Source organism: Desmodus rotundus, chromosome 2 (assembly GCF_022682495.2).
Source record: "Desmodus rotundus isolate HL8 chromosome 2, HLdesRot8A.1, whole genome shotgun sequence".
In the NCBI taxonomy this organism is placed as follows: domain Eukaryota; kingdom Metazoa; phylum Chordata; class Mammalia; order Chiroptera; family Phyllostomidae; genus Desmodus; species Desmodus rotundus.
In genome coordinates, this window is record NC_071388.1 from 152744078 (window position 1) to 152757182 (window position 13105).

General features: G+C 39.6%; 1 protein-coding gene across 2 annotated transcripts in view; it reads right to left on the bottom strand.

Moving 5' to 3' along the window:
• GRB14 (growth factor receptor bound protein 14) overlaps window positions 1–13105 on the bottom strand; it is a 113708-nt gene that overhangs the window by 97763 nt on the left and 2840 nt on the right. The window contains exon 1 of one of the 2 annotated variants that reach the window (XM_045187452.3): window positions 7326–7447. The exons of the other annotated variant lie outside the window; for it this stretch is intronic. Within the exon in view, the coding sequence (XP_045043387.1) occupies window positions 7326–7367 (42 nt within the window). The 5' untranslated portion in view covers window positions 7368–7447. Of the gene's footprint in view, window positions 1–7325; window positions 7448–13105 lie in introns of those variants that run through there. 2 annotated transcript variants of the gene reach the window in all.

The window sequence follows — 13105 nt, forward strand, 5'->3', positions numbered from 1 at the left end:
ACACAATGAAATATACAGATGACATTATCATAGAATTATACACTTGCCCCGGCTGGTGTGGCTCAGTAGATTGACTGCTAAACTGAGAACTGAAGGGTCACTGGTTCGATTCCCAGTCAGGTCACATGCCTGAGCTACTGGCCAGGTCCCCAGTAGGGGAAGTGTAAGAGAGACAACCACACATTGATGTTTCTCTCCCTCTCTCCTTCTCTCCTCCTCTCTCTAAAAATAAATAAATAATTTCTTTAAAAAAATAATTATACACTTGAAACCTATAAAATTTTATTAACCAATGTCACCCCGATAACTTTAATAAAACCAAAACCTGGTTAATTTTATGTTATGTGAATTCTAGCTCCTGAATAAAAAATAATTTTAAGCATAGGACACTTCTAGGTGTGGAGCAAGACTCAAAGAAGGATGACTTGGCCTGAACTACTGCAGTGGCAGAGAGACTGTACAGAACGGATAAATGCAAGAGCTGTTTTTCCAGGAAGACTTTGTAACCAACTGGATGAGGAAAGAGATGAATAGAGGGGAGCCAAAGATGAACTAAGATTTCTGATTTTCTACTATAAGAAGAATGCAGGCCATTTTCAATGAAGGGCAACACAGGAGAAGGAGCAAGCTTAAGAGGGAAAGAATTAATTTGGTTTGGAAAACCCTGAATTTGAGGTGTCTATGGACTAAGTGTGTGAAGACATGGAACAGGCAGCCCGGAGTGAAGGTCTAGTCTGGACTTGTATGGATACTGCGGTTGAGGCTATGGGAGGAGATGAGGTCACTCTGGCAGTCAAATGAAAACAAAGGCTCTGGGACAAAACCCTAAGGAACACCATCACTGAGGCCCTACCACAAAGACCTACAAGAATTGGAAGTGTTCAAGAAAGTGTTTCAAGAAGAAAAAAGTAGTCAAGGATGTCCAAAGCTTCTCAGATACCCAAACAGAACTGAAGTGGGTCTTCAGGAATGAGGGTGGTTTCAGAGACTTTCATGAGAGAGATGTCCTGCCAAGATGCAGGGGAGTAGGAAAAAACACTTCAAATGTTTGACAACCCAACATACTCAATATTAATATAGGTACCAAAAATAAGAGAAGCTTTAGAGAGAACAAACTTTGGCTAGAGAAGAACTGAGAAGGAGCCCTGGCTGGTGTGGCTCAGTGGATTGAGCATCAGCCTAGAGAAAAGGTCACCAGTTCGATTCCCAGGCTAGGGCACATGCCTGGGTTGTGGGCCAGGTCCCTCGTTGGGGGTGCACGAGAGGCACACACACATTGAGGTTTCTCTCCCTCCCTTCCCCTCTCTCTTAAAATAAATAAATAAAATCTTTTTTAAAAAAAAGAACCGAGACGGGAAAAGAAATGATAACTCCTGACAATGACAAAGAGCCTCGCCCCACAGAAATGAGAACACTAGTGTTTCTCAAATTTTTCTACCAGAGCCACTAAAATTGAAAAAGAAAGTAATCACATAGCCCTTTTATCTCAGGGTAGGCCATAGCTATAAAGTATTTAATTTGTTCTTAAATGTACATATAAACTGTGTATTCTGCTCATAAAAACAGGAGGTTTTTTTTTTTAATATAAAGACGTTTTCTCCCTATTTTCAATTGAAAGCTCTGTTGCAGAAAGGTGTTCCATGTTCATCATGCAACTTCCCATAGGGCCCTGCCCCAGTCCTCCCACACCCCACCGGCCTGCACACCGCGTACACTCACCCTTGGAGAAACATGCAGGAGGCGGTTCATCCCAGAAGAGGATGTCCTCTCGGAATCGCTACAGAAAGCATCTGCCAGAGCTCAAGTCCCACGACCTGCTTTGTGACCTGTCAAAACACTTCTTCCTTTCATTTGTCTTAACACTACCTCCTTCAACCTTCAAATACATTTCAGATACCATGGGATTTAATGGCTATATCCATATTGACGAGACCTGAATTATGCCTTTTCTTCATCTCTCTTGACTCAAGAGCCATGATTTATCAAGTACTCTTTGCACAGAAGTTGACCCAATGCCTTCAGATATTTTAGTCACTTTTCTCCAAACCTCTCCCAAGGTGCAGACTTGGTTTTCTAAAGGGGCCCTTATGCCTTGGGAACAAAGGCAGGTTCAGCCTAAATGAGGTCATTAAAACAAAACATCAAGTTCCCAGTGCCCTAAGATTCCCAGCCAATGACCTACAGAGTGTTCCAGCTGATCTTAATTTCCCTGGCACGGCACAGTGAGAGTACTGTAATATAATGCAAAATGTCTCTAAAGAGAAACTAGATGCTGGCCTGAATCTTGCCAATACACAGCTGCGTAATACCAAAGTACCCTTTCATCTGAATACCGGGCTTCACTCTATATGTCGCCCTTCCCAAGAACGAAAGTAATCTTCCACTGTGGATGTGGTTTGATTGAAAAGCCCTTACTGGACTCAGCCCCATAAAGTTTACATGCTTCTTGACTGAAAATGCTCGCAAGCGGACCACAGAGACAAAGCACAGAATTTGTTCTGAGCAAGGGTAACCCAAATTTAGAAGGTACTAATAGTGGCAAATCAATACTCAAGTTTATCCTAACTAGGATGTCTTTTAATATCTAACAATAGCAGACCCCTCTTAGTAACTAAACTAAATTACACTTTTCTAAGTTTCTTTGCAATCTCTTCATCATTTGTACTAAACTATCAGTTCCCAAATATTCCCTCATTTCTGTCTTAACAACCACTTACTTCCCCTGTCCTTCCCCATTCATTTATTCGGTCATTTATTCCTTCATTTGGCAAAACGCACTGAGGGTCTATGAAGTGCCAGGCACTGTGTTGCCCACGGACTCAGTGGTATACACAAAGTCCCACCAGGGTTTCTAGTGGGAACAGGCAGAGAATGGACACGTATATGTGTCAACATATAATGTGTGGAGAGAAAAATTAATCTGGGAAAGGGAGGAAAGAGTGCAGACGTGGTGAAAGGCAATGTCAGTCTTTAAATTTCACCTGAGCGAGAGTCTTTTTAATGACCCATCACCCAGCAAAACAATTAGGGCCTCTAGCAGATAAAGTCCAACTCTACTTTTCAACTCAAAAAGAGATATCAACAGGCATTCTGAGAAAAAACTAAAACACTGAAAATTATTTATTGATTATATCTCATAAGAGAAATACCTGAAAGCAGTCAAAATTAAAATAATACAGAACCAAGAGTTCTAAGGACTATGATGAAGTGTTAGAAAGGGCACGGAATTCCTTTGTGTGAGTGTAATTCCCACCTCAACTTTCAGTGTTTGGGTGTAATTACATAAAAATTAAGTATAAAATTAGACATAGTTCCATTCATTTAATTGCATCATGATAAAAATGTCCTGTGTTTTTAATGAAAGCAAATGGTATATACTTTAAAAAAATAGTCTAACAAGTAGCATATTTTCTGTTGAAGAAAGGAGGAAATAGTAAAGTATTTTATGATGAACTAGGACGGGAATTGACTGACACTGGAATAAATATTTCATGATATGCCTTGATTAATAGGTTTTAACCACAATATTAAATAACTCACACAAAATCTGAAAAAAATCATGTACACACTACCTCGAGTTTCATCCAAATAATCTAAAAACTGTGGCAGTCTCAGAAGGAATCTCTGTTACATTGAAATAATCAATTACTGACTGCTGTAGATGCTGCAGCACACCGTCCAAACCTTTGGGACTGAAGCATTTATTCTCCCAACTGTTAGAGGGTCAGCCACCAAGAACTCCTAGGTAAGTCCTCCCTGCCGGCCATCGCACTAGGCTGAAGAGAGCCCCCATGCCCACGGCCAGGCCCGTCCTGGGCAGCCCAGCTCCTCTGCCCTGATTCTGAATAATCCTGTAGGGCCATTCCAGCTCCAGAGCTCTTATGGGAGTGGTTAAAGTGTCTGCTGGCTAAGGTGGCTGTACTGTGGCTGTTCTCTGTTGTGGCTGTACTGTTGTGGCTGTGCTGTGTCTATTCCCTGTGTCTATTCCCACAGGCATTGTGTCCAAGAGCACTCCCCGGTAAATTTTTACAGGCAAACCTAAGCTTCAAGTTGGCTTCCCAAGGATCCTCACTGCAGCAGTAACCTAATCACTTCAGATGTTTGTTGGTGCGTTTTCTTTCAGTTATTGATGCATCCCAAGTATTGAGAAAAGTGAAAAAGACATTTAAATACATGACCAAAGGCCATTTTCAGCATTCAGTATTTCTCACTGATGTACTGTTTGCTTTGCTCTTCAGAAACTCTTCCTCAAGGGTTTTTTATATATTCTCTGACAACAGGAGAGGGAAGAACTGAAATCAACAATTGAAAATGGAAAAATAAAATTATAAAAATTATCATTACTCCCATCCCACCATCATTTATCTAAATTGAGAACCTTTCAGCACTAGCCAAAATTCTTATTTTTAACCATATCTCCCTTTAACAGAAATATGTGTAAGGCATAAAAAGACAGGAAATGCTTCTGATTTGTGGTACTTCGATGAATTATTAAAGGAAGCTTTCCCTGTAGGTGATGCCCTGGAGGTTTACATGCCCCACCCCCCCAGTAATGTATCAGGTGAGAAGGTTATTGTGAACACAGGTGGGTTCTCAGGAAGGTAAGTTTTAGGAAAAAGTACATATGGAAGATGAGGATTTAGAAACTGATTTTCTTAAATCTACAAGTTTGTACACCTCTTGGAAAGTCTTCTTGTATATTCAAGAGTAAACATATCTCCCCACTTCCACATTATGAGCACTGGTCGAAACATTCACCTATTACATTAACGGCTAAAAATGAAAACATTTGCTAATATCTACCTCTTGCTCTGAGACACATATTTAAACTCAATTGATATTTCCATTTAACTTTTCCTAAATATGTGGATTTTTATTAACACACAGTAAGCTGGAAGAAAGTATAGCAGTCCACCAAGCACTTTTCACTTGTAATTCCATTAAATAAGAACAATGTATAAAGTCAAAAAATATTATTAATTTCATTACACATGATAAAAATTCCCTATGTGTGTAAGGAAAGTAAAAGGTATGCACTACTAAAATCCAACTGGTCCAGGATTCTAGCATGTAACTTTATCTTTGTTAACAGAATCTGTCAATAAAATTAAATATATATATATTTTTAATTTGACAGAAGAGAAAAATAACTGACCATGATTTGAATAAATATGTCAAAATACAATTTGTTAAAATTGGTTTTAACTATCTTCAATAACCCAGTTATTCATTCTTTTACCAAAAGAACCCCAAAACAACTAACCTAGGATACTCTATTTAGACTCTAAATTTATTATTAAAAATAATAAATAATTAGACTCAATAGATAAAAAGACAACTTAGATTACGTAAGTATAGCTAAGGAAATACACTAGAAAATGTGATGGGCTGGGGACAAAATAACAGTTGTAGAGGGATGCTTGATATAAACTAGTCAAAAAAGGCCTGCTTGATAAGATGATCTTGTGCTGAGACCTGCAGACCAAAGAAGCATCAGCTACATCAAGAGTCAGGAGAAGAGGTTCCAGGCGGAGGAAAAGTCAAGCCAAAGGCCTGAGGTAGAAAAAAGCTTGCCTACTTCCCAAACAGGTAGGACTGCCCATCCACTATGGCTGGAGTATAAAATAGTAGAATACAGATGAGTTTTAAAAGGTAGTTGGAAGCCAAAGCATGTGTACCACTGCAGGCCAAGGTAAAAATCTGGATTTGCTTTTAAGCAATCAAAAATTTTTCAATCAGAGAATGACATGATGGGATCTACATTTATAAAAGTTCACCATAGCCAATGAATGGAGAATGGGCCAACAAAGGCTAACACAGAAGCAAGGAGGCCATTTATGAGTCTCTTGTACAGGAGAAGACAGGGACCTAAACTGGGATGGCGGCAGTGCAGACGGAGAGGAGTTTATGGATTCCGGTACACTGTGATGACAGACGGAGCCATGCTTGACAAAGATCGGAAAGAGGTCTTCTAGGTTTCTGGCTTGAGCAAGTGATGGATGGCCTGAGGGTGGAGCAGATTCAAGTACGTACTGGACCTGCATCAGCTTCAAATGTTCACCTCTAATCAGACATCCTTATTTCTAAGTTTAAATACAACTGTAACCACCTAACCTGCCATTTTCCAGATATACCCTTTCTGACTCTTTAGTATTTGGACCTTGACTTTGATGTACAATTTGTAGTTTAACTAGCCTGTCCTGCCCCCATTATTTCCACAAAGTGGCTCCTATGCTCCTTAACCCACGGCCCCCCAAATGGACTCTTTATCAAAGGAGGTGAGGTGACCGTACGGGAAGATCTGAACAAAGGCTGAGAAAAAAACTTCTGAGGCCAATGAAACCAAAGAAACTCCCCAAGACTCCTTTCCCACGCGGAATCATTAGTACTTCAAGAGCCATCAAGATCAGCTGTTGTAGGAACAAGATGAAATCATAGTGCTTGAAGGGCCAGAAAGTGTGGGCAGTAGCCTCTTATCATATCACTCATCAGCTGCAGGACCATATGAAAAACTAGGCTTGCTGATTCCCCATCTAATATCTTCTAATCGTATCATACAGACCAAGGGTGTCAAACTCATTTTCATTGGGGGCAAATCAGCCTCGTGGTTGCCTTCAAAGCACCGAATGTAATTTAGGACTGTATAAATGTAACTACTCCTTAACAGTTAAGCGAGAGCTCAGCGCTGCCACCAAGTAGAAACAAGGTGCCAGGCCAGATAAAACAAGGTAGAGGGCCGGATTCAGCCCAAGGGCCTTGTGTTTGCCACCTGTGATATAGACTCACACCTTTCCATAGAAACAATATTAAAAATGGTACACAGGCTGCCCTAACAACCTAACCACCACATGTAACCTTATATCTATGAAAAATGTGTGTGAATATTCAAACAGCCAACAGATAAACAATCTTCTGGAATAGAGAAAAGCATCTGTAAACTAGTTAAGAATATTAATCCTGGGAGGGAGGTGGGTTCAGCTGGGGTGGGGTGGAGGGATGGGGAGAAAAGACATAAAACTGTAATTGAATAACAATAAAAATTTTTTAAAAAGAATATTAATCCTCCTATTTGTGCTTATTTTCTCTGTGACTTTGAAAAACACTGAAAATATGGAAAGGACAAGAACTTCAGGCTGTTTTCCCCACATTGGCTCTCCCATTTCTCTTGTAAATTGATTCTAAAAGCGTCCCTTCTTCTCCTGCACCTTGGCAGAGGCTTGCAGCCACTTCCCAGGTTCCCCTGAGCTGTCCTTTATCCAGAGTGCCAAAAGTACCATTCCCAAGTCTGCTTATCCCTGATCAAACACACACTGGTGCATACTTACACAATAGAATTCCATGTGAGCGGTCGTTTTTGAAGGTAACATCCGTAAGACTACAGAAAGCTTTTTTATACTAAGATTCACATTTATATTGAACCATGAATGACTCCAATTTTCCTTCTCTTGAGAGAACATAATATATGCCCCTAGGGGAAAACAAACCAGAAGCTGAGCTTTGAAAGAAATGAAAACTAAAACCCATATTGCAGACAAAGGTTGAAGTGAGCGGTATCCTGCAAATTAACCAAAATTTGAGACAATCTTCACACGGAAAGTAAAACCTTGACAAACAAGATTTGCTAGAGGATTTAAGCTTTAAAATGGAGACAGTTGTCTTCTGCTACAAGTGAAGGTAACTAGCATAAGGCAGTGAGAAACTAGAGTTGGTAGCTGTTGTCATTAGGCCAAGGAACCTCACTAAGGTTCAAGCTCAGGACAATAGCCAAGGAAGTTTACCATCACTGAAGAGTGGTGTCAACTGAAACCACTATCAAATAAATATGCTTCAAGTGAACTGAGGTGAAGGAACTGGACGCTAGAAGCCAAGTCCGTGGATCACCACATATCATACACTTATGATAAGAATTTGTCTTTCTGCCCTCTTGTTTTTTGAGACTTTTTTTCCTAGGTCACTAGCTGTCCACCATTTCCTCTCCACCTCTATATACCATAGCGGTCGAGGACCCTACGTTCCTTTGTCCACAGCTGACTGAGTAAGAGCCGAAGATCCTGGGCCAAAATCCTTGTCCAGATACAGACTCCAGTCGGTTACCAAGGGCTGAGCCACTAATAGAAGAAAACATTTATTCCAACAGGGGTGACCATCTGGGGTCACATGCACTGATACATGATCAAGACAAGCGAGACTGCAGAAAAACGTCATAAAATGAAATGGATTTACGAGAAGCAGAGACTGCGTGCTGCGCTTGTGGGAGAACAAAACAAAGAGCATTAAGTGGCTGTGATGATTGTTGCTGACTTTCTAATTCCCAGTTCCAGTCTCTCATGGGGTCAATGAACTTTTGGCCTTCAGGTACTACAACACAACCTTTCAGGCACGTTCATGTGAGGTTCTGTTGCCTCCACACAATCAATACCTGGATAAAATACCAACTAAAGTCCATTAGTAATATACCTACCTTTTATCAACCAAATGAAATTGGCCAGATTGCCCCAGAGTCTGAAAGCAGAAGAGGATAAGAATACTCCTGGTTTTGCACATACGTTAAAGAGAAAAAAATTTGAAAGTTACATTCCTATGTCCTTCACCAGGAAGTTATTATTCAGTGGGTTTTGCAAGAGATCTAAGTATCTATACTTTTTTAACAAGCATCCCTGCTCATTCTGAGGAAGGTTGGTCCAGGGACTTTGAGAAGAACTGTTCTGATGCCTGCTGCAACATTGCTACAAAGATCTGTGTACTTTCCAATTCCTCTACAAGAAAAATGATATTCATTAAGTGCCAACATTCAAAAGTAGCAATTGCCATTGGAAAAACATATTTGTTTGAAACTCTAATAGAAGCAAGTATTGTTTCTATTATTCTTTGGGCATATTCATGATATTTACATTTCATTCCACATTAAATAGGATTTTGTAAAATGGCTGGCAGAGGGGATGCACAACTACAATTTATGAAGTTGTTTCATATGAAAATAAATTGAAATTGCCAAAGTGCTAATTTAAAGACTTTTGAAATATAACCACTTTGTAATTTGAGGATTTCATTTATCATTCCAACTGAAAAAATTTGATTATGAGTGGTTTTACACAATACCAAGAAATTAAGATTTCCGTTAGGGAACAATGGCATGTTAGTTATTTAGGAAAATTTTTTTCAGAGATTCATACAAAACTAGGTAAGGATACAATTAATGGCATGTACAGGGATTACTTTAAAATATTTCAACAAAAACAACATTTTTTTAAAGGAACAGATGAAGTAAATGATACAAAATTTTGGTAATCGCTGAATCTGGAAAATGGGAATTCGGGGGTGCAGTTGGTTAATGGAACGGCCACACGAAATCCCTATAGGACCACATGTACAGCTCCCGCACTGTGCAAAAGGAGCAACTACCGATACCACAAAGGAGCGACGTAAGGGGCCCTTTAATTTGGGGGCAGAGATGCACTTATCTTTTTATAGTCCTTGACAAATGAGAGGGAAATAATTCAAAGGTTGAGTGTATGGAAAAGTCATTTCTTAAATATCTGGAAGATATTTTTCATTTTTCTGAAATCATAAAAAAGTTTAGTTCAGTACAGAATAGACTCGACCCAGGGTGGTGAGGGGCAAAGCACGCTGAGTCATAAACCACCTTTTTGATCTCCTTTTAGTTAAACTGTAGAAGCACAGGCAAATCACTTCTGGCTTTTGCCCTCTCTTTTTTTTAAAGATTTTATTTATTTATTTTTAGAGAGAGGGGAATGGAGGGAGAACTACACACAAAAGTTAGGTACCAGTAATACTAATAAATCTTATTTGGTGATATAACCAAATACTTGATAGACTTTTTTCCTATCAGTGTTAGGTTGAAGATGGAGAAGAAAGCTCCAGGAAAAAACAAAAAGACAAAGTTGTATTTGTAGAAGAAAAAAAAAGAGGATTCTAGGTCTTTAGATAATAAAATATTAACAAATGGTATTAGTCACCCCTGCTCTTGTACAATATTATGGGCAGAATTATAACAACAATGGTGTAAATTTACTACTTGTACTAGTTTTATACTTCTTCATTTCTTTGGAAACTGTACCTTCCTAAAAAAAAAAAGATTGTCAAGGCCTCCAGAAATCCAGGTTTGGGGTCCTGGCTGTGCCACTACCGGCCGCATAGCATTTCTTCGCCTCCATTTACTCATCTGTAGAAGGGCGTTCGACTAGATAATCTCAAAGATCTTTTCCAGCTTGAACATCCCATGACGCAGTTTTTCATAGGTGTCTTTTTAGCTTTAAAATCTTCAGAGGTTTTATTTTGAATTAGTGATAATACATAGTCCTGGGAAGCAATGAATCAGAGTTAATATACAAGCAGAGTCCACGCACAAAAATGATGTGGGGGTTGACAATCTCGAGGTGAGACCTGAATTCTGCAGCAGGAGCTAAAGATCCCATTTTCCAGAGCCAGCAGTTATCAAGATTTTGCCTCATTCTTTCCCTTTCTCCAAATACTAAGTGTGCAGGGACAAGTTACTGGTAAATTTCAATCAGAAGAAGGAAAAAGAGAGAGAGAAAAAGATCTAAATTCATAAAGTAAGTCACTTTTAATATAAAATTTAAATCACAAGTAAATTTTCTGGACCATGTATATAGAGGGAGATATGCTTTGAATCTGCTTTATCGGTGAACACAAAGAAATATGCCAGGGAAATATATCTGGCCAATATTATAAAAAAACTGGGAGGGAGGGCAAGTAAAGAATCCAGATTCTATCTCATTCTAGCTCTCATTTTTAAGTAAAAATACTGGAATCCAACAGTATTCAATACTTTGGGACATTCTATTTGCAAAAAAGAGATAAAGTATATCCTATTTGGGGCTTCATTACACTTTTCCACTCATGCATTAAGTAGGCTACTCAAATTGTAAAAAACTATTTATGGCCTATAAAATGATTTCTGTCTGTGGTTTTGAAAGGCCACATAAAATTTAACATTTCTAGTCTGAATTCTTTCAAACTTTCTGGTCATTTATTTGTACATAGCAAGCAATCTTTCACTTTTTCTATGGGGAGAAAGGAATTGCTAAAATGGCTGGAATAACTAAACAAACCAAATAAGAGAGAGAATATGAGAAAAGAGACATCATCTCCTAGAATATTTCAACCATAAATAATAATATATAATACCTATCACACACTGTCATGTACATCATTTCCACCAATGGTCAGAGACAACTGGGCCAGAAATACCATCTTGTAAAAGGGTAACCTGTGTCACTAAGATACTGACCCTTGGGGAAATTACTGACATAGTCACGTGTTTCCAAAACCTCACTCGTTTCAAAGAACTGAGCATATACAAAGGAATAAAAACAAAGGATAAGTTCTAAATGCAAAATCTAGGTAGGGAAAAGAAAACATAAAAAAAAAATATGAAAAGAAACTGTCCTATTTGCAACTTGGGGCAGCCTTCTCTTCTTAGAGACCCCAACCCTTGGGCTGAAGGAAAAGAGAAGCAGGAAGTGCCCTTTAAGGGGGAACATCCCTCAGGGACTGGTCTCCAGCACTCAAGCCACAGCTCTCTCTGCTCAAGACACGGCCCAGCTGTCCGTGTGGGTGCAGTGCTCTCTGAGGTCACTGTGGAAACAGGGAATGAGGCCTGATCAGGAAAACAGGTCAGAGTCAATAGTAACACAGCACCCTTTTCCCACGTTGCCAATTTGCTAAACCTGATCTGAAGAAATGCATTACCCAAGATAAGATGTCTTACTCTAGGATGATGACTATCCACACTTAGGGCACACCCTGACTTAACCCTGACATTGATACCCAGTCTCTTTCTCTTCTTATTCCATTAACATAAGCATACAATACTGATTATCTCTCTTGCTGTCTCTATTCAAAAGAAACCTGTCCCATGAATGCATCTCTTAGACACAGGCATTCTCAATATCCATTCACAAAAGTAAACTGTGAGTCAGCTCAGATCTCTTCCCCTACTCCTTCTGTTCAACTCCTAACCCCTAAATCAACCGCAAATCAAAGGCCACCTTGGTAAACACCCTTTCGATGGCCTCTTTGCTCAGCTCAGTGCCTCAGAGCCTAGGTGCAAGGAATGTAACCGGCCTCCATAAACCGGGAAATCTGTTAAACTCCATCACACATTTCCTTTTCCCTTCCTGGGTTATGTGAACAATCTAGAATCAACTTTTTCCACCACCACGGCAGATAGTGAAATCTATCGTCCACACTCGTGTCTTATATCCCAAAAAACCAAGCTCTCAAAGGGCCGAGACATTTCACAATGGCATTTTTCCCCTTGGGCTCTGACTTTAAACCTCACTGTGACAATAAAGCTCTCAAGAAAGTTTCTCGTTCGTGTTCATCTCCCCATCCAAGCTCACAGTCCCACCCACTTAAGGACTAACTCAGAACATACCTCCGCTCTTGGAATATTTACTCCCACTTCCTCCAATCCTTATCCAAAAAGTACACGCTGCAATTAAATTGCACTTCCCCTCCCCGCCAAAAAAGCATATATGTCTTTTTATACCAGACTTCCATCAAAACACAACATTCCGTGGAATGCTTCCATACCGGCTCTACGACTGCTATATGGCATCAGGAATTCATCTACTTCCTAGGGTATTTCCTCCATTCCTAAAATTATAAACAAACATTATTGAACCCATCACAGGTAATAAAAGTGCAGAAAAAAGAAAGGGGACAACCGATGGGCAAAAATGATCAACTGTGATATTTTTATATCATTTTTATTTATTGATTTTAGAGAGATGGAGAGAGACAGTAAGGGAGAGGGAAAGAGAGAGAGAGGAACATCACTTTGTCGCTCCACTTATCTATGCATTCACTGGTTGTTCCTTGTACATGCCCTGACCTCAGATCAAACCAGCAACCTCCACTATCCTCAGCATAGGGGGGATGATGCTCTACCCAAGTGACCTAGCCAGCAAGGGCTATGACCAACTGTTTTCGCCCTTCTGTTCATGATCCCTCTCCTCACTGCAAGCATCTGACTACTTAAATTTATTGCTTCTACCCTGCAAGAACAAGGTATGTTTTGCCTAGTGAAGCTTCTCCTTGTTTTGTTGATTCAAAACTG